General features: G+C 47.2%; 1 protein-coding gene across 6 annotated transcripts in view; it reads left to right on the forward strand.

Annotated features, from left to right (window-relative positions):
- The window catches only part of dpp6a (dipeptidyl-peptidase 6a), a 142,699-nt gene that overhangs the window by 100,905 nt on the left and 21,222 nt on the right, over positions 1-20,572 (forward strand). For 5 of the 6 annotated variants that reach the window (XM_049005958.1, XM_049005960.1, XM_049005956.1 and 2 more), the window contains 6 exons: positions 837-951; positions 7,237-7,335; positions 16,551-16,645; positions 17,160-17,234; positions 18,220-18,272; positions 18,713-18,794. In XM_049005958.1, coding sequence (XP_048861915.1) covers positions 837-951; positions 7,237-7,335; positions 16,551-16,645; positions 17,160-17,234; positions 18,220-18,272; positions 18,713-18,794 — 519 coding nt within the window. Of the gene's footprint in view, positions 1-836; positions 952-7,236; positions 7,336-16,550; positions 16,646-17,159; positions 17,235-17,263; positions 17,443-18,219; positions 18,273-18,712; positions 18,795-20,572 lie in introns of those variants that run through there. The other variant, XM_049005961.1, reaches the window with a different exon arrangement.

Here is a 20,572-nt window from a genome sequence, read left to right on the forward strand (position 1 = left end):
TTTCAGGGGCTGGGCTAGGTCCCTTAGTTCCAGTGAAGGAAACTCATAATTCATCAGCATACCAAGACATTTTGGACAATTATAGGCTTCCAACGTAATGGGAACAGTTTGGGGAAACGCCTTTTCTGTTCCAGCGAGACTGTGCCCCAGTTCACAAAGCAAGATCCATAAAGACATTGTTGGGCGACTTTGATGTATAAGAACTTCACTGGCCTGCATAGATCCCTGACCTCAACCCCATCGACCATCTTTGAGGTGAACAAGAACTGAGTTTGCCAGACCTTCATGTCCAGCATTAGTGCCTGAGCTCACAGATGTTCTTCTAGATGAACAGGCAAAACTTCCTCCAGACACACATAAATTTGAGGAAAGTCTTTCCAGAAGAGTGGCAGCTGTTTAATCTGCCAGGGGGGGAGACGCTGTATTGATACCTATGGATTTTGAATGGATATCATAAAAGTTCCTACAGGTGTAATGGCCAGGTGTCCCAATACTTTTGTCTGTATAGTGTATGTCAAAGTTGAGAAGGCTAGGGGAACAAAGGAGGGTTATATGTCACAGCTGCATACTTTCAGCACACCCAAGTGTGGGTGCAAGCAAAAACAGGTCTGACAATTTGTGGCTCATACACCCTTAGCTTCCAGCAGTTACATGAGGCAGAATCTCTGCATTTCGCCGTGTTAATCAGCATTCCTCAGTTTACGTTTTTACTCCACCTCCCAATGATATGGTGATATTTTGATGGTTGGGAGTTGAGCCGTGTTTGCTGGGAATAATGCCCCATGAGACCCTGGATGCCCCAACATGAAGCACTTTGGTGTTTTGTGTCCTTACAGGAGCTGGTGGGCAGCAACCCCCCACAGCGGAACTGGAAGGGAATCGCCATCGCCCTGCTCGTCATCCTGGTTATCTGCTCCCTGATAGTCACCTCTGTCATCCTGCTGACACCAGGTATGGTTAGAGACAACGGCCAGCTGGCCTGTTTTACATCTGCTGCCTGTCTGTGCAGCTCCGCACTTTACTTATGATTTCGGTCTAATTATGTTCGGTAATACTATGGCAACTTCTCGCTCCATCGTTTTCTCTACATCTAAAGCTGCTTTTTTGACCTTCACAAATTATGCAAAAATCTTATGGGGGAGGCGGAGATCACAGTTGGGAGCTGCAAAGGGCTATCAAGCAAGTCCCATCACCAGACTGCCAAGGAGTGCAAACGCCAGGGGACGCGGTTAAATGCCAGAGTGGGGTGTGGCATTAATTGGATCGATAGTTATCAGACACTCTGGCTGAGGGTTGCGCTCCTGTTTCGTCAGCTGACTGTGGGGCAGTGTGGTGCCTGTCAGCTCTGAACAGCGAAGTTTTATAATATCTTCGCCCTGGAGGTGATGGAGCATAGCGTTTCCCCAAGACGCGCACATTAAGGATTATGAACAAATAACTATCACCGTGCACTGTCAACGGCAGGCGGGACCTTGGATCAGCTACAGCCTTGATGTTTGAATTCTTTGTGAAGTACAAGGTATAGTTTCTATTATGTAAGATCTAATGCAAGGTGTTGCTTTACGTCCTGAGTACTATAAGAGCACTTACACTACTCCGAAGGGGTGAGACACAGCGTCTGTTAGTCTCCATTTCACATTGTTGGAATATGAATTTGAATATGAATGGAATTTGATTGCCTGCCAGGAGACTGGCCCTCATCCCCATTACGACAATCTGACTTCTATTTGTTTTTGAGTTAGGGATAACCTTCATGTGTCATGTTGGCTATATATTGTTTTCTCACCTTACGAGTAAATGGATGGATGGTGCTGGATTTTTCACGACTTTCGGAACGAGGCCTCCAGCAGATGGTAGCCTTCGCAGAGGTGTGGCTGACTGCCTCATCTTATCATTTCATCTTCTTCTGTCTCCATCAACGCTGCATCGCATTTCGCGGAGGCTTTCTGGAAGCTTTCATAGTCTGAGGGGTGGCACAGTAAGCTCGTGTGGTTAGAGTCCGGAGGGCCAGAGCCAGGTGCCGGTCCCTGTCTCTGCCAGAGAGCTCTGCTTCTTTTGTGATATAATGAACTCACTGTTTCACGAGAATTTCCTGCGTTCCCAGTGCTGGCAGGCGTGACAGATGGGCCATGATCAAAATCAATGGCGGAATATTTCTGCCGCAAGTTAATATTCGTACAGGTTAAATGGTGGGGGTGCGGTGCATTCAGGTAGTGGGAGGAGGTCGTTTGTCTTACTGCCACTGAAAATGTCACAGAAGGCTTTCCCATAAGAGACGGTGATGTGGATTTTCACGCGGCGAGGACTTGTCGGTTCTTTGTTTTCTGGTGGGATTTCTGAAGGGCACCGTGTCTCAAATATTGAATCGCCCAGTGAGCCCCCTCTCCCCCACCTTGACAAACACACCCCCAAAAACCACCACCACCCCACCACCCACCGCTTGGCTGCCGGAGTGGCACCCGCTGGAATTAATGGGATTATAATGTAACAGGGAGAAAAATCAGTTGGATTGTGAACAGAGAAGCATTAATGAGATGCATGGATCAATGGACGGCCAAAAAACAAGCAGATTTGGCCGCACGGCTCCTCGTCTTCCTTGGAACCGGCATCTGGTTTATTGAGCTCTCACCACAACGTGATGGACCAGCCTCTGAGAGGCGGTGGCATGCTGTCCCTCTGCTCCCAAATCCCCAAGGGGACTCCACTTTCACCAGAAAACTCCCGGCGTGACACGCCATCAAGGACGCTGCACTCCCCCGACGAGGGCCGCAGCTGATCGAGGTGATCAGTCCGACCTGCTGTCTTCCTCTCTCTCGCTAGAGAGACCCACCTGTGCTCCCGGTAAGTAGGACTGGTGCAAAATGACCGACGTGCCCTGAGGGGGGAGCACAACCCATCCAGATTTCTCTGTCAAGCTTCTTCAGAAAGCTTTTCAGCCAGGACTCCAGCCTGCTACGCTACCTTCAGTCTGAGACCGAATCTGTGAAGGTCCATCTGGCCTGATTAAGGACAATGTTGTGTGTTTTTTTTTTTTTTGCACGAATTAGAAAATAAACACATTTTACATCTTATTGAGTTCTCACTAATGCCACTATTTAAGCATATCCAAGAGGAGGATTCCTGCTAATTAAAATGGCTGTATTACGCTCCCCGAATTAGCCCTATAATAAGGAACAGCTGAAAGTGGTGGCTGCGCTGTGGCCTCGCTGCTCTGTCTCTCTGGGCCCTTTGAATTCACATCGCTGCCTTTGAGCCGGAGAGCAGACCTAAATGACTTTGTCTATTCAACAGCTCAATTAACATGACAGGCTGTCGGGGAGATAATGGACGGATTTACAATGCTGAGGAAACACTCCGTCTCAGTCATTAACTCCCTGAGCACTGACGTGTGCTGGCTGCCCCTCTCCGCACCGTCGCCAGCCTGGCGTGCGTCACCTGACCGTCAGGCTGCCGGCCGTCTGTCCAGTTATGTTCAATTGGAGACCTGGATGACTGGACTGTGTATTCTGACAAGGTGCTGGAATTGGCTTTGGATCTGGCAATTGAGACCTTGCATGAGTGCCTTTGTTCATATAGGGTCTCTCTGGGTACCGTGCTATCATCTCTCTATCCAGTGACAGGCAGTTGGGAACCAGAAAGATGAAGCGCACCTTGGTTTGGGACTGTGCACACGTTTGTTCAGATGCATACGCCCGTGCATGTTCGGGCGCCTGGGAGGGCTTTAGGGTAATCTCTGGGTGACCCCATCCCTCACTGGATGCTGTTACCTTGGTTTTCACATCCTTCTTTCTGCCTCGCTTGGGAAAAACGGGTGCGGTTGCAGCTCCTGGCGAATGGTAGGTGCCTGACAGACCATGTGACAGATCTGTGAAATGTAATTATGACCCTGGACCTACCCGAAGTCCCCAGTGTGCGTCTGCACACAGCAGATGGAAGTAGCACAACACGAGTGGTTCTGCTAGCTGTGCTCTGATTGAATTAGATTTTTTTTTGTTTTTTTTTTTCAAATTTTTTTATTAGGCTTCTTACCACCAGTAGCCCTCAGATGTACAGTGCCTGATGCTGTGAATGCCGTGTTCTGCTTTATTCGGACGTTAGCTGATGGCCAAATTGAGCCATGGTTTCTTGAGCAAACACACATCAGCAGCACTGGGTATTGGTAATTGGTTTCCGCATGCCTTCCCTGAGATGAGGCATGGACACGCTGCCATTTCCCTACCCAATGAGAAATGGTCGTTCTGGTAGCCCTGCTGGGACATGGGATTTTGCCGAGCCTCCACTGTGTCTCACATGCTCATTACAGTTTCATGGGTCCTCAATGGCTCGTTAGCTTAGCACCCATGAATTAAAGATGCACGGCATTAAAGTCTTCCAGCCAGGTACCCCCAAGGTGGCCAGAGAGAATTCCTACTTTTCAGAGCAACATCTCCAGCGATTGGGGGCCACCGGCTGCTCCCGTCCCAACTCTCACCAGCCAGAGAGGCAGGCCAATCATTCAACCAGGCTGTGTGAAATCAGTGAATTGGTTCATTTATTTCTTATTTCTTTTTATAGCCGTAACTTCCAACATAAGGTGAAGTAATTTGCAGAGAGGAATAACAGCAGAAGTCTTGTCAACAGCTGGATGGAGACCAAAGGGAATCCAGTTGAAACCGTGAAGTCCAGAAAGTGAATATACAGTGGCCTGCAAAATTATTGGCACCCCTCGTAAAGATAAGTAAATAGGGGTAAAAAAAAATCCACCTTTTGATGAAGCAGCTTCATCTCACACTTAAAAAAATGAGAAAAATCCAATATTTCATTGAAATAAATTTATTCAAAGAAAAACAAATCCTTCATCAAGAAATAATAATTTTTGACAAAAACACATGTGCCACAATTATTGGCATTTAATACTTTGTACAACCTCGCTAGTATTAGAGCACTGAGTCTTCTTCTATAACATTTTAAAAGGTTGGATAATACCAAGCAGGGCACCTGAGACCACTCCCTCTTTACAGAACCTCACCAGATCACCCAGGGTCCTGGGCTCTCACTTGTTCTCTCCTTTTCAGCTCAGCCCACAGGTTTTCGATGGGGTTCAGGTCAAGGGACTGAGGTTTCCCAGCAGGAGCTTGACTCTGTGGTCAGCTAATCATTTTGGTGTTGATTTGCACTTGCTTAGGATCACTGTCCTGCTGAAAGATCCAGTCAAAAGCAGCCAAATTTTGATTTAAAATGTCCTGGTATTTCATGGACCCCATAATGCCATGTACCCTAACAAGGTTTCCAGGGCCTTTGGAGGAGAAACAGCCCCACAACATCACAGAACCTCCACTGTACTTTACAGTTGGGATAAGGTTCATTTCATTACAGCCATCCTTCTTTTTATGCCAAATCCACCTTGAAAGTTTATTGCAAAAAAGCTCATTTTTTTTTCATCTGAGCATAGAATTTGATTCCAGTTTACGTTGTTGTGGCGTTTCACAAACTCTAGGCGCCTGTGTTTGTGGTCAGCTGACAGAAAAGGCTCGCTTTCTGGCATACTTACCGAATAATCTGTTAGATGAAGGCGGCATCTGATGGTTTTTATGGAGACGTGGTAACCCCAAGATTTTACTGTCTTGTAATTCACCTACAGTGATTTTTTTTGCCGCTCTCACAATCCTCTTTACTGTATGTTGAGGCAAAATAAAATTGGGTCCTCTTCCATGCAGGTTGATGTCCACTTTTTTATTATTGCCCAAACAGTAGAAATGGGCATTTTCAGGTGAGTAACTATTTAATTTTTTATGCCCATTCCCATTCGCAACACACTTCTCCCTCATTTGGTTTGTGTTCTCTAATCTTTCACATGTTGATGGATGACTAACGGGATTTAGCCTCTGTCATCTTATATTTGTACTCTAGTTAATCAGGAAGTCATGGATTACAGCTTGAAGGTTTCTACTCACTCCAATTAACTCAAAGATGTACAATTTACATGGGGAACAAGCTTCAGTTACATTGTGTTCCCTATAATTTCCAGGGGAGCCAATAATTGTGACATACGGAGCCCCTGAAGGGACCTGTGCAAGAAAATATATGCAGGAGACTGTCGCATGTATATACGCATGTGCACCACATACTTTTGCAGAGGTGCCTTCAGGCGCTCCCTACTGGCACATTTTTATAATACATAATATTTATAAATACAAAATAATTATTTCTTGATGAAGGATTTGTTTTTCTTTGAATAAATTTATTTCAGTGAAATGTTGGATTTTTCTCATTGTCAGATGAGGCTGCTTCACCAAAAGCTGGAGCCCTTTTTACAAATTTTTGGGGGCCAATAATTGTGAAGGGTGCTGTAATGTGAAAAAACAATGTATCAGATCAAAGGACAAGGGGTGTCGCCTCCCCTATTTTTTCCCTTTGGAGGTGTCGCCTTTCGGGACTCAGTCCAACTTCAGCCTCTAACACATGCCCAGTGTGTGGAGGTGTAAGTTACATAGCAACATTTTTAGTTTCACCCTTTTCTCAACTTATGGGTGTGCTTCTGTGTAAAATAAACATTTTTTGGCCTTACTTTATGGGACTTCAGTCCTGCTTCTAGGAGCCTGTTATGAATTGTCCTACAGCAGCAGTGCACTTCACGCCAGTTAATGTTTCCCATTCCTTTTGAAGGTCATTTGATGCCATCCTCCGATTCATGAGAAGTTAACGGTCACCACTGCCATTAGGAAGTCGCTTCTGCCCTTTACCTGGCTGGTTTCTGGTCATTCCCAGTGTCTCCTGCTTCACCTAGTTCTTGTTTGCTGCTGTGTCTCTGCCGCTCAGTGTAGCCTTCTGCCAGTAGGCCGAGGGTGAAACCAGGATTAAACAATGCAGACTTTTAAAAAAATATGGAGCGGTCTCTTAATTTTTTCCGGAGTTGTAAGGTCAGATGGCGATTAGCATAACTGCGAAAAACTACACTGTTTAGAAACACGCTGCAGTTGATCTTTTGGTCAGAACAACAGTGTTGCAGGAGGAAGACATGATGCTTACGGCGTAAACAAAGGGCAGTTTGTACCAGGAAATTGCACACGGGTGAAATGGAGCGGAAAGCCAGTGAGGGAGCGCGCCTATGCTGATAGTATTATGAGGTATTTCACGGCACCTGCCTCCTGGACTCTCTGTGTGTTTCTGAGGCCGTGAGATGCCAGCAGGATATCACCCTGGGTTTTTTTGCCCTTCTGAAACATTTATCTTGTGCAAACTCCCTTGTTCCCCCAGGTGAGGATGACAGCCTCGCTCTCAAGCAGAAGGTTTCTGTGGAGCACATCTTCAGCAAGGAGTTCAACGTCCATGACCCCGACGCCAAGTGGATTAGCGGTGAGTGAGGTTCAGACACCATGGGCAGGTGTGAGGTACGAGCAGACATGGGACATTAAGAGTCATTATGAGTGTTTGGGTCGTAATGAAAGATCATGGTGAACTGTGTGTGATCCAGTGAAACCCTCATTGGCGCTGAAGCTGAACTGAGGGTACGTGCAAACAGCAGATCTCTGTGTGGCCGGCAGGTGATTCAAATAGCTCTCAGATCTCCAGATTAGATGCATGGCAAACATACATGTGTGTGCATCTGGGGAGTGACTGACCAGTACTGGCACCCTGGGCCAGAGTATTGCTCAGCTTTACTGTCCTTTCCTCCTCAGTCCCCTCATTCTTGTTCTCCTCCTCAATTCCCTTCCTCCTCTTCGTCCTCCTCACTCCTCACTTCCTCCCTCCTTCTCCTCACTTTCATCCTCATTCCTCTTCTTCGTCCTCCTCACTCCTCACTTCCTCCCTCCTCCTCACTTCCTTCCTCCATCCTCATTCCTCGTCTTCGTCCTCCTCACTTCCTCCCTCCTCCTCCTCCTCCTCACTTCCCTCCTCATTCCTCCTCTTCGTCCTCCTCACTCCTCACTTCCTCCCTCCTCCTCCTCACTTCCCTCCTCCATCCTCATTCCTCTTCTTCCTCCTTACTTCCCCTCATCCTCTCTCCCCCTCTTCCTTCTCTCCTTGTTGCACCCCATTCCCCCCTTCTCCTCCTTGTTCCCCCTACTCCTCCTCCCTCCCACTCCACCTGCTCCTCACTCCCCCTCACTTTATCACAGCTCCCAGCCTGACACATGGCCCGGTCGGGTTGAAAGCGGAAATGGTCCCTTTTCATTGTGCCGCTTTTCGCACTCGCTTCAGCTGCTTCCTCAGAAGGCTGTTCGGGTTTGGAGGGTGCGGAAGCACCTCCCCTCGACGGCACATACACAAGTAATTACGGAACTGTGGAGAGAGAAAGAAGCTACACCTGCGAGGACACCCTGCGGTTAAAGCCCCACTTTGGTATCTAAATCACCAGGCTAATGCTCCCATTGCCAGCACAAACACTGACTCAGGGTTTTACGAGCCCTTCATTTCTGCTTTGACATTTGCGTCGTGTTTAAAATTCCTAATAGATCATCTGGGGTGATCGAGCCGTAGTTCACCAGGCGTAACTGTTTCACTGGCTCAAATAGCTGCTGTAAGCAGCTTCCTCGCCCCGCCCCCTTTAATATGCACCTTCTGAGTCGCTGATACTGAGCTTCTCCCGTCTGCAGCAGCAACAGAATTAGGCTGTTTGACTATTTATTACTTTTTTCTTTTATTACTCCAGAGTCATTGATGTTGTACATGAGTAGCATGACGCCGTCATAGCTTTGCCACTAGTCAGAATTTTCCGGGGATCCGCGAAATGGAAGGTTCTGGAAAGACCTAGAGCACAGTAGATGGACACTCAGAGCAAAGCTGACATGACGATTTCTGATCGAAATTATCGGTTTTCTTATCTGGCTGGCAGCCTATAGGTATGGATTGCTGGTGCTCACCATTTTGCCAAACGCAGGTGAAAACGTATTTTTAGATCTGAGAGCAATGTAATCCCCCCACCTCGCTCTTTCTTGCCTATCAATCAGCGTCAATTTATCACCGTTTCTGCCTTTCGTTGTCTCGCAGCTTGTGATGAATCCACAGCGAGGCGTTCCTTGCGCGTTTCTCTGCGTCCCTGCCTTGCATTGTCGCGGGAGTCTTTAATGATGTGTGTCAGCGTTCTCGTAAGAGGTCTCTCGCTGTCTAATGGTTAATATATGCCGTGCTTTTTTAACCCGTAACTTGATTGTCCACATGGCTGTCGCAGAAAACTCCAGCAAGAGATAGCTGAATAGCACTCGAGGGAACAAACGGTGCACCTGAAATTTTGGCTGTCCGTCTTTAAGCCAGGATGAGTTTATCTCGGATGTAATGAGAGAGATAGAGGGTGAAGGAAAACGATTATAGCTGCTCACGTCCGTGTGTCATTCATCTCTGATTCCCTCACTTCCGACGGCTGCTTATAAAAAGTGTCACCAGTTTATCTGAAGGACAGGGTGATGACGGCAGCGGGTGTCACGTTGTCAACCCCAAATATGTACCTCTAGCTGGACTCTGCGCTTTCCCTCAAATCACTGAGCAACAAGCCAGCAAACAGGATTTTCCAGAATGTGAGTGTTTTACAATACTTCCATCTGCAGTTTGTTTCTCTGATTTGACTCTGGAAAGTGTCCCTGTGCTGTAGCAGGCAGAAAGGAGAACGATAAACACAGTCCCTCCATCTTCCCTAAGCACTAATCCAAAAAAGGGTCACAGTGCATCTGGAACCCATCCCGGGAAAAACAGGGCACGACGCGGGAGACATGCTGGATGGGATGCCAGTCTGTCACAGGAACACGTGGAGGAAACCCATGCAGAAACTGCGGGAACCGTGCAACCTCCACACACGCACACGCACGCACACACAGCCGTGGGCAGGAAGCCAGCCAAGATCCCTGGAGGTGCTAAAACATAAATGTGCCATAAATTTTTAATGCATACCTGGGGGTGCAGATTGCCATGGTCCTTGAAAACAGACTTAAATTAGATCTGTATAATATGTTCACTCATCAGCTGGATCAAAACAGGCAGAATAAAGCAGAATATGAAGCAGCTTTTATAATAGTGATTATTAAATATCAAACAGGTTTTTCAACTAACTACTGGGCGTCAGTGAGCCCTCAAGTAAAGGTGGCCCTTTCAAGGGCAGAGCAGGACAGGGTTGCTTAGCTGGCTGTCACCTGCTGATGATGTCAGTGGTCTAAAATGAACCAATCAGGGCTTGGCCCCACATTCTGGTAATGCGGTGAAGTCAAAATTGTCTGGCTAGCTTGGTTGTGCTGTTTTCATAGTGGGCTACGGGTTTGATACCAATGACAAAATGTCATTGACCAATCGGATCGCCCTTTTATTCCGTCATCAGTTTGGGATTGGTTGCTATCGGACTGGGTTTGCTCTTAGCCTCTTATCAACTGGTATATAAAACTAGTCAATGATTAATACGTCCAAAATGTTAAAGCCCCTTCACAGCATGAAGTGCAGCGTTTGATGTAATATGTATAATTGGCTGGGGGATATATCATGTGTGAGAGGCAGATTCCTTTAACATGGCAGCCTAATGAAACTAAGTCATTATTATCTACCTGAATTTTCCTTATGCTTCACACCCAGGTAAGTGAAGGTCAGCAGTGTTAGCAGGCGCAAACAGTTAATTACAATCCCTGCCGCCGGTTATCTGACGGCCGGGGGGTATGTGTATGTGTATGTGTGTGTGTGTGTGTTTGTGTGTGTGTGTGTTTGGGGGGGGGGGGGGGTCCAGGATGTTTGTGGTCCAAGCGAGACGTGAATTGCTATGTGCGAAACAGGCTCCAGCTTTCCCAGCTAGACCTGCAACTCAAAAATGTGGACATGCATTGTGGGAAATGGTCCATGTAATCCCCTCCCTGATAGGGTCCACTCTTCTGTCAGCCGAAGAGATCGCGGCAGGGAAAAAGCTAACAGCCTGACAGATTTATGGAAATGTGACCCAGACCATCAGGGAAATGCTGGGATTGTGTTTTCACCGCAGAACTTTAGTGTGAATCACATTCCTGGAAAAATATCCGTTCCATGTGACTTGGTACAATGTCCGTGGCATATTCAGAACATGTATGCTCGATTAGCAAAAACACGATTAGACTAACAGACACATGACTAGCAGCTTGAGAACCTATTAGCCATGATGAGCGGTTGTGACGGGAACTGGACGTTAACTCTGCTTCCAGCCAGAGGGCTCCCCCTAGTGGCGAAGGCACACACTGTATGGGCCTGCAAGCTTCTCCTTGACAGAATGATCACAGATATGAAATGCTTGCAAATAAAAGACCAAATTCAATGTGTTTCTCCATTGACAGTCAGTGGCTCAGGGAGCATTGCCACCCTGAATGCTTTTGTCTTTTCTAATCGATTCTGCTTTGGTGCCTCCAGTGCTGTTGAGTCAGTGTCCAGTTAGTTGTTAGCTTTCCCCGCTTAAGTGACTAAAGCTAGGGGAAGCTCAATATGCAGGCTGCGTGGTCAGATGTCAGACTCAGCCACAAACATGAATATTCATTAGTATTGAAAGATGATGATAACAGCGAGGAAAAGTTGCCATGCTGGGACAGTGAGTTACTGGTGGCCTAGGTTTTCCGTGGGGGGCACTCCTAGGGCCCCACAGAGGGGCGTGGGGCTAAAGCACCAATGCCTACATGCTAATGTCTGCTGCCTCTGGTCCTGCCACAGTCTCTGCATGGAGGATGCTCATCTCTCTGACATTCTGCTGTCCGCCGCGGGGAAACGCAGTAATGAGCCCGACCGCCGCTCCAGCGGTTGGGTATTTCACGCTCAGTAAACGGCGTGATTGTTTCCTGTCAGAAGGCACACAGTGCAGTTCTCAGGACTGCAGTGATGCAGCTATTCGCATATTTACATATAGCCATACGATGCAATTTACTGACTCATGGCGACTAGGCGCACATTTTCATGTTCGATAACGTTAGCGACGTGATCCATTTAAAGCTGATGAATATGGCACTGTTTCCACGGTATTGACATGTTAGCACCATGATCTGTTTAAAATGATGATGAACATGGGACTGTTTGCATGTTCAATAACATGTCAGCACTCTAATCATGTTTAATACTAATGAAGGATCGTGACTATTTTCATGTTAATGACACATTAGCACTGGGATCTGTTTAAAATAATGATGGATCCTGACTGTTTTCATGTCAATGACATGTTAGTTCCATAATCTGTTTCAAATGCCTGTGGATACGTGACTTTTCGTGTTTTCAGACTCCTCAGTTGATGCCGCTGTCAGCGAAAGCCTGCAGCATAAATAAACGATGGGGGCAATTAAAGACTGAGCCCTGGCACTGAGCTGGGGGGGGTGGGGGTACTCTGAAGCAGAGGACCATGGAGTCACATGCTATAAATAACCATGGATGGTTTACTGGCGGTCGGGGCACGTCGTTGAGGCATGGAAAGTCCGGCCTGCAAGCATGTGTTGCGGTTAGTGTCCCTGTTTCGCAGCTGGTGCCGTGGATTGAGGCTTTCTATACAACCTTTGATACATAAATTATTTTAGAGAGGAAATCAAGAAACATGAGATTACTGGTATAATGCCAAAATGTGTTTCTTTGCTTTTACTGTATTGTACAGTTTTATCTGTTTTCACCTTTATATGTGGTCTTCTCTTAAAAGAACGCAGGAACTACAAGTGAAATCTAGCCTTTTAGCTAATGCTGGCCTATTTACAGCAGTAACAACACCCATTGACACTGTCAAACAAACCAATAATCAGTCAAGGATTGAAACAGTCAAGGATTACATTAAAATAAGTTTTCAATCTCCTACAAACTGGTGTTCAGGAAGGTACAGCCTGGAGTAGATGTGCAGGCCCTAATTACACCAGCCACACAAAGCCAAAGTTTCCTGGGGGGATTCCCCTTAGTAAATGTTGCTGAACTTGGGGGGAGGGGGGCAGGATTGCATGATCCTGATTACGCTGTTTTTCAGTCTGGGAGCAGAAACAAAGTTTGCTATTTGAGTACCGCTGGCCTGGACAGATAATCTGGAAAAGGATGAGATCCTATATCTTGGAAAGACCCCCAATTGGATGTTTAAAGACTTGAGGTTAATACCTAAAGTGATTAATACTATTATCATTGTCATGGTTGTGCTATGCTGCCCTGCAAGTGTCCAGCAGTCCTGTCTGCCCGCAGGAGTATTTCATTGAGAGTAAATATGACACGGAATATGAAAATTCGCACCATGTGGGATACGACTCACATTCTGCCTCTAGGCTTGGTTTCATTTTGGATATGACAGCCATCACCCTCACCAGGATGTACACAGTGGTCCTGTATGTTCTTCGCTTTTTAAATCTTCCTGTCGGACTGGCGTCCACACCCACATCACAAACCATTGCACCAACACACCGCATGTTGCCATAACCGCCGATGGTGCATTATGTGTTTCTTCACACATCAAATGTCTCTGTTTTCATGCCATTTTCATGATACATAATTTATAATCTAATGGTTTATTCAGTGTGGTCACCATTTCAATCTGAAGTTGACGTTGAATCATGTCTGGTTTTGGCACTAAGCCACAAATGGTGGATTTTGAGTTTGACGACACCTAAATCAGGTGCCTGAGTCCTTTTCTCATTAGAACCCCACCCCCACCCAGCAGCCCCCCCCCACAACACACATTGATAGTCCAGTAAGCCTATTTTCACTTGTGCATATCCCTGATGAGAGTCATGAGTGTGGAACATTTATTTGTGGGACGTGGGGGGCAATGGTTAAATGATTTATGCAGTAACACGCCTGTTTTCATGAACATTTGCGTCATATGCAAAGCCATTCTGAGCTCCAATTTGGTGAAAAATTTGATTTGGGGATGCTCTTGATTGCCACCGCTGACAACTGTGAACCTGATGGAGGACCTTCTCACCAAGCCATTAGGAAAAGATTGAGCACCGGTGGGTCTGAATCGCCCTCGGCATTGTGTACCAAGACGTGAGGGAAACTCAAACCTTGAGCTGTTTTATAGTTTGTATTGAATCAGACCTTTAAACACAATAATATGAGTTACACCCGTGCTCTGGGATGAACAAAAGTCATTTTTTTTGACTAGCTGGAGCTTGACAGATATAATAAAACTACTCAAATGTGCGGTGGGTTTAATTAAAGGCCTGTTGAAATTTTTATTAATCCATTTCTTTTTATAGTACTTTTTCACCAGCGGGCACTTGAGATTTAAGGAGGCAACGCGGGGGCGAAAACGCGTTTTTATTTGTTGCTGATGGCTTCTATATCTCTCCCCCTGAGCCGTGTTTGTGAGAGAAAATAGCTGGGTTGGCTTTGACATGCGTGACAACGCACCGTTTTGCAAGACGAAGGTGTGCAGTGTCAATTGGTTGGGCTCCCGGCATCAGGGTTCCAGGATTGTGAAGATGAATTTGCCCTGGCTGAAAGGTGTGGGGGGTGCTGTTGCCTCACAGGTCCAGGGTTGAGGGTTTGAATCCCACTCCTCAAACCGGCCCCTGTTTCCTCTGGATACTCTGGTCTCTTCCCATAATCCAAGGCAGTTGTTGCACTGCATGACGTCCCATCCTGAGTCTCTCCTGCCCTCTGCTGCCAGGAACAGGCACCCTGTACTTGGTCAGCAACTGGAAGGTGGATGCGATGCAAGAAAAGTGAGCTCAAGCCACGAATCAGAGCAGACTGGAAGCGGGGGTCTGGAAGAGGAGCTGATGGGGCACCAAGTGATAATGGGTTTAGCGGTTTTCATAGGACAGTTACCTGGTCTAAGGGAGCCACTGCCAAAGATTTATAGGTTAAATGTGGTAGTTCTTCCTTAGCCAGGGAGAGTTTTGTCGGGATCTTGCAGGGCTAATGTAACGTGGCATGAAGGAAGGCACACTGACGCTTTAAGCATTTTCTATATTTTTTAACTTTCAGTCATGCCTGTCTCTTTCATTAAAATGAAATGAAGCCTTAATTCTCACTGTGAATTTCTCATGGCTTCGGGCAGGATAATTGATGGGGCCCATTCCCATGGATCCAGAGGCCAGAGTTTGCAGGCACATGGGGGAAATGAAACCTTAGCCAAGACATCAGAGGGAGGAAGAGGGTAAAACCGTTGTGGGGAATGGGTGAAGCCTGTAGGTCTGCTCTCTCCTGGAAATAAGATTGACTGACATCGATGAGGAGACAGTGTAAAGTAGGACCAGTCAGAAAGTCAGGTGTCATGTGACCAGGTCTTGCCAGCAGGTTGCCTGAGGGTGATTGCCAGTGGGAACACTATAACGAGTGTGCTGAAACCAGTGGGAGGGGACCTGGCACACACTGTAGAGGGCGATAGAGGGAAGAGAGGAGGCTGAGGAAGAGACAGACAGGGGATCTGGAGCCAGATAGCGAGGGTGTGGCCTTGACTTTTATACTGGTGAAGGCTGAGACGGAGGGTGTAGCAGAGAAGCGGTCCAACCGGAATCATGGTGCAGGGGAGTCCCTCCTGACGTAACCCACGGACGAAATGATCCATAATGGAAATAGATCCTTTCTCGACACCGAAGGTGATGTCCAGCAAGCAGATATGAAACTGCACAGCTGGGGACGCCACCCTGCCCCGCGCCCGCCCTGCCCCGCGCCCGCCCTGTGGCGCCATTACCTTGACGACAGGGTCTCACAGACATACCCCTCTGCCACAGGCCTGCTCTAAATGGGCGCTGTTTCACCGGCTCTCATTTGGATTCCCTGTAATTATTCCTATTTTAGTAGGATGTGCTGGACATGTACTAATGGGGAGCGGTCCTGCTGGGGTCAGTCTTTAAATCTAAGATTTTTCTATGGGATTCACACAGATTAACACGGCTTCTGTGTAATTTGTAACCCTCTTGTAAAACTTTTAATGCTGTTATGGGGTATAAAAAATGGAAAAAGTCATTCTTTATCCTGGTAGTTGTATTTTGGTGTTCCTGATGCTTGGGGTGGGGTGGAGTGGGGGTGGGTGTGGGCACAGGTTCCCAAAAGGAAACTGGTCAGTTTTCAGTCAAAGACACAGTGTGGGGCAGCGGTGTCTTTGCAGTCATTGTCACAAAGGCGGGCGCCCAGGGCGAATGTCAGGCACAACAGAGATTCCTGTAGGGGCCATGTGTCTGTGTCTATGTGTTTGGCGTTTTGTGCCATTAAGTAACTTGGGGTGGCTGTCATAAGCTGACCACCTGCTGGGTTAACTTTCTAGTTCATTGTGAGACAGTACCCTGCTAACCATGGCCACCCAGAACTCTTAGCATGGATAAATATCTCGAAAACCTTATAGACTGCAAAAGCAGTCTCATGTTCCCAGCTGGGTTCCTCGTTTTTCTTCGAACTGAAAAGAGGCAAGAAAAAAATCCTTTGGGCACCATCAGAATGAAACAGAAACTCATTATCACCTCTTTTTGGAGATTAAAAAGTCGGCTGGCTCCTTGGAAAGTGGTAATAGTGGGTTGATAAGCCTGTGGTGTGAGGTGTTAGTCGTGTGACCCTGAATGCTCTGACCTGTTGGCTGGATCGATCAGCACCAACCTCTGTGCGTGTGTGTGTGTGTGTGTGTGTGTGTGTGTGTGTGTGCGTGCGTGTGTTGAGCCCCCTTCTCTTGTTTTTATGCCTTACAGGAAATGAGCTGTTGTACCGCACACGGGATGGGGACGTGGTCCGGCTCAACGTTGAGACCAAAGAGAAGACTGTTTTGGTGGAGAACAAGAAATTTGTAAGTTATCCTGCTTTCAAACTCTTGAGCCTGGCTTTGGCAGAGGAGTCACATGTCTGTGGGCCCTTGGGCAAGGCCCTTAACCCCCAGCTCCATGGGCTGGGGGTTATCTAGCATTTTATTGTAGTGATTAGAGAAAGTAGACTGCTTTAACCCATGGTCAATACTGTACCAAACTAGTCACTACCCTGTTTAAACCAAAGCAGCCAGTGGGTGGTGGGTTAAACTCCCTTTCCACCAACTCTAGTGAAATCTATCAGCGCTTACAAGTGGCTTGTTAACATTTCATCTCGTTACCCAGTGATTGTTCTGTGAAGTGAAGCACCAGGACAGGAATTGCCTGGGTATCAGTGGGGCACGTTATGTTTGCTCAGTGTCAGAGTTGAGAGGCAAGATTAATGACTCTGTGTTTGCGTTTTTTACGGAGCCATCAGTCATATGCAGCTGCTTAAGAATTGCATTAATGAAAACCTCAAGCGTGGCCAAAAGGTCCTGTCTCTGCTCTCCTCCCCAGGAAATGTACAAAGCCAGCAAGTACCAAGTCTCCCCAGACATGAATTACGTGCTTCTGGCCTACAACGCTGCACCGGTGAGTCACTCATCTGTCTGCCTGTTTCCCGAGTTTCAGGAGGCTTTTTGTTTTAAAACCCCGCTGAGACGGGACAGGGCGGCATAGGGGCAGAGCGAGAGCGGCTGGGGACCTGATTCTGTCAGCGGACGAGGGCGGCCTTCTCGGCAAACTTCAAACAAAACGAATGATCTGTTACCGTGGTGAGCATCAGTCACTCGAATCCCAGGTGCCAGTCTCTCTCTCTCGTTCCCCCAAATCGGAGCCCCTCTCTCTCCATCCCTTCGTTCCTCCATCTCTCTGTTGTCTTGATGATCAGTGTGGGGGTAGGAACAGACACGCTAATGCAGCGGGAGACTCTGGCACGTCCCAGATCTCAAGGGGTCCCGGGGGGGGGGCACATATTACATTGTGATACATTTCTTTAAATACGCCAATGAGGCAGTCATGCCCCGTCCCATGAGAGAGAAGACGGCCCCCATCCTCTCCTGGAGGTCAGGGCGACCCAGCGTCGACAAGTGTCCCGAGGGAAGGATGCCTCATAAACTGGAGAAAAGGGATTTTTAGGGGATAACTAATTCACACGCCAGGGAGGTCCGCCCCCATTCCGCCCAAGTGGGCTGCACTTTGGTCTGGCAGCCTCCCAGGATGCACTGTGGTGTGAGCAGGGAGCTGAATGGGAGAAAATTCATTGTCTTGTTCCTTTCGTTATGGGAGTTTAAACATTATTCAGTAGATTACTGTACTGCATGTCCTTGTACATGTAGAATATGCGTATATTTACCTTAAATATCAACATATGTACTAAATTTTGTGTATATACTAATATATAATAGGTGTATATGGATGTTTTATTATCAAAGATATACTGTTGCACTCTCCCGGCCTTATTGATCATAATATCATGTCACTGCGCCTACGATAATGGTCGGTTTGATCTGTCCACATGAATGGATGTGGTGGGGTCATGTGACTCAGTTTGACTCCTATTTTATCCCTCTTTTAGGTGTATCAGCACTCTTTTACAGCTTTCTACATCATATGCAGCTTGATAACCCCGTACGTACTGTGCCTGTCCTCCTATACATTTCTACGTTCAGAATGCTGTTTTATTTTTATCAATATGTAGGTTTTTAAGCACCATCAAGCAGTTGTTTTTGTCTTAAATGCTTTAACACCTGTTATTTAATTAACCGGCTCATTATGATGTGGTGATAATCATCAATGTGCATTAACTGTATAAACAGGGCCTTTGGTAAATTATTATTTGCCCATGCTGCCACCTGGTGGAGGATAAGTGTGTGACAACCCGTCACAGTGTTTGTGTTCGGCTGGCATTCCCGCAAATGGTTTGACACACTGGGGAGGGGGGTTAACCAGCTCGTGGGCAATTGGCCGGGATACCCCCTCCCCTCCCCCCAGAGGGCTTTTAAATCTCTAGTCCTAGAATGACTGGTTTCCATTATTCGCTAACTCTGCATGTGACTTGTTGTTTTCAGCGAGACGTGGAACCTTAACCCCCCAGAGGTGCGCAACGCCCAGCTGCAGTACGCAGGCTGGGGACCCAAGGGCCAGCAGCTGGTGAGATTCCCTCCTCCTCCAATGCACCGTTTTTATTTTTCGCCGCGATCCACTTGAAGTGTAGCCGCCTTGCTGATAGGTAGAACTGACATTTTCTCCTCCCAGCTGTGGATCAGCACATGGGGGAGTTATTGTGGGGTCATGAAAGCAGCACTGAATGCTGACGTGTAGCCATCTAAGGGATGAGCTCCTGACAGCGGGTTGCTGTTCAACTTGGGGTTTGGGGAGGGGGGGAGGGGGTGGGAAAGAGACTGATGAGAAGGAGCCCGGCTGTGCAATTAGTTTCCTGTAATGCAGCCAGGAAGTCATACATCACATAGCTGAATTGATGCCACACGTCATCCTTCATAATTCCTCATCTCCCAGATTTTCGTCCCTCTTCCATCTGCTTGCGAGGCTTTCCCGACATGTCTCCATATTTTCATTTCTTTATACATTCACCACTTTGGTGTGGGGTCTCCTATGCTCCAAATTGACTAGTTTATCCAATTTTGTAGGCAGCCATCTGGCCTTCAGGAGGGGACCTCTTTAATCCAGAGCCGAGGCCCTTTTTGACCTGGTACTGGGGACCTCTTTAATCCAGAGCTGTGGCCCTGTTTGACCTGGTACTGGGGACCTGTTTAATCCAGAGCTGTAGCCCTTTTTGACCAGGTATTGAAGACCTGTTTAATCCAGAGCTGTGGCCGTGTTTGATTTGGTACTGTGGGCCTGTTTGACCCTGAGTTGTAGCCCTGTTTGACCTGGTACTGGGGACCTCTTTAATCCAGAGCTGTGGCCCTGTTTGACCTGGTACTGGGGACCTGTTTAATCCAGAGCTGTAGCCCTTTTTGACCAGGTATTGAAGACCTGTTTAATCCAGAGCTGTGGCCGTGTTTGACTTGGTACTGTGGGCCTGTTTGACCCTGAGTTGTAGCCCTGTTTGACCTGGTACTGGGGACCTCTTTAATCCAGAGCTGTGGCCCTGTTTGACCTGGTATTGAGGACCTGTTTAATCCAGAGCTGTGGCCCTGTTTGACCTGGTACTGGGGACCTGTTTAATCCAGAGCTGTGGCCCTGTTTGACCTGGTATTGAGGACCTGTTTAATCCAGAGCTGTGGCCCTGTTTGACCTGGTATTGAGGACCTGTTTAATCTAGAGCTGTGGCCGTGTTTGACTTGGTACTGGGGACTGATTTAACCCAGATCTGTGGCCCTGTTTGACCTGGTATTGGGCACCTGTTTAACCCTGAGCTGTGGCTCTGTTTGACCTGGTACTGGGGACCTGTTTAATCCAGTGCTGTGGCCCTGTTGTACCTGTTACCAGGGACCTATTTTTTAATCAAGTGCTGTGGTCCCTTTTAACCCAGATTGTGGCCATTTTATTCCTTTCAGTAAGATCATTCTCTTAGTCTCTGTTTTGTAGTGGTAACCTGTATTGAGCTAGGGGGTGAGAGAGAGATGACGAGGAGGCATGAGGAGGAAAGGCAGTGCTTAGTTACACTCAGCAGATAGATTTGAGATGACCCAAGCTTGTTTTTATAATCCACTAGAATTGGGACGAGCTCAGTCTGTGCTGTGGCCTAGATATGGCTCTGAATATCAGTACAGCACAGACGGGACTGGGCTTTGGCCGGTGTCTTCTGAGACTTTGGATAAGGTGTGTTAGTACATCATTTAAGCCTTTAGGCACATGTACAAGGAGACGGCAAAATCAGATGATCATCGCTAAAATGGGATATATGTGGATTTTCTATGTTTTTGTTTTAATGTTTTGAGTTATGGAAGCTCAGAACCAAAAAA

This window comes from Brienomyrus brachyistius, chromosome 1, assembly GCF_023856365.1.
Source record: "Brienomyrus brachyistius isolate T26 chromosome 1, BBRACH_0.4, whole genome shotgun sequence".
Taxonomy (NCBI): domain Eukaryota; kingdom Metazoa; phylum Chordata; class Actinopteri; order Osteoglossiformes; family Mormyridae; genus Brienomyrus; species Brienomyrus brachyistius.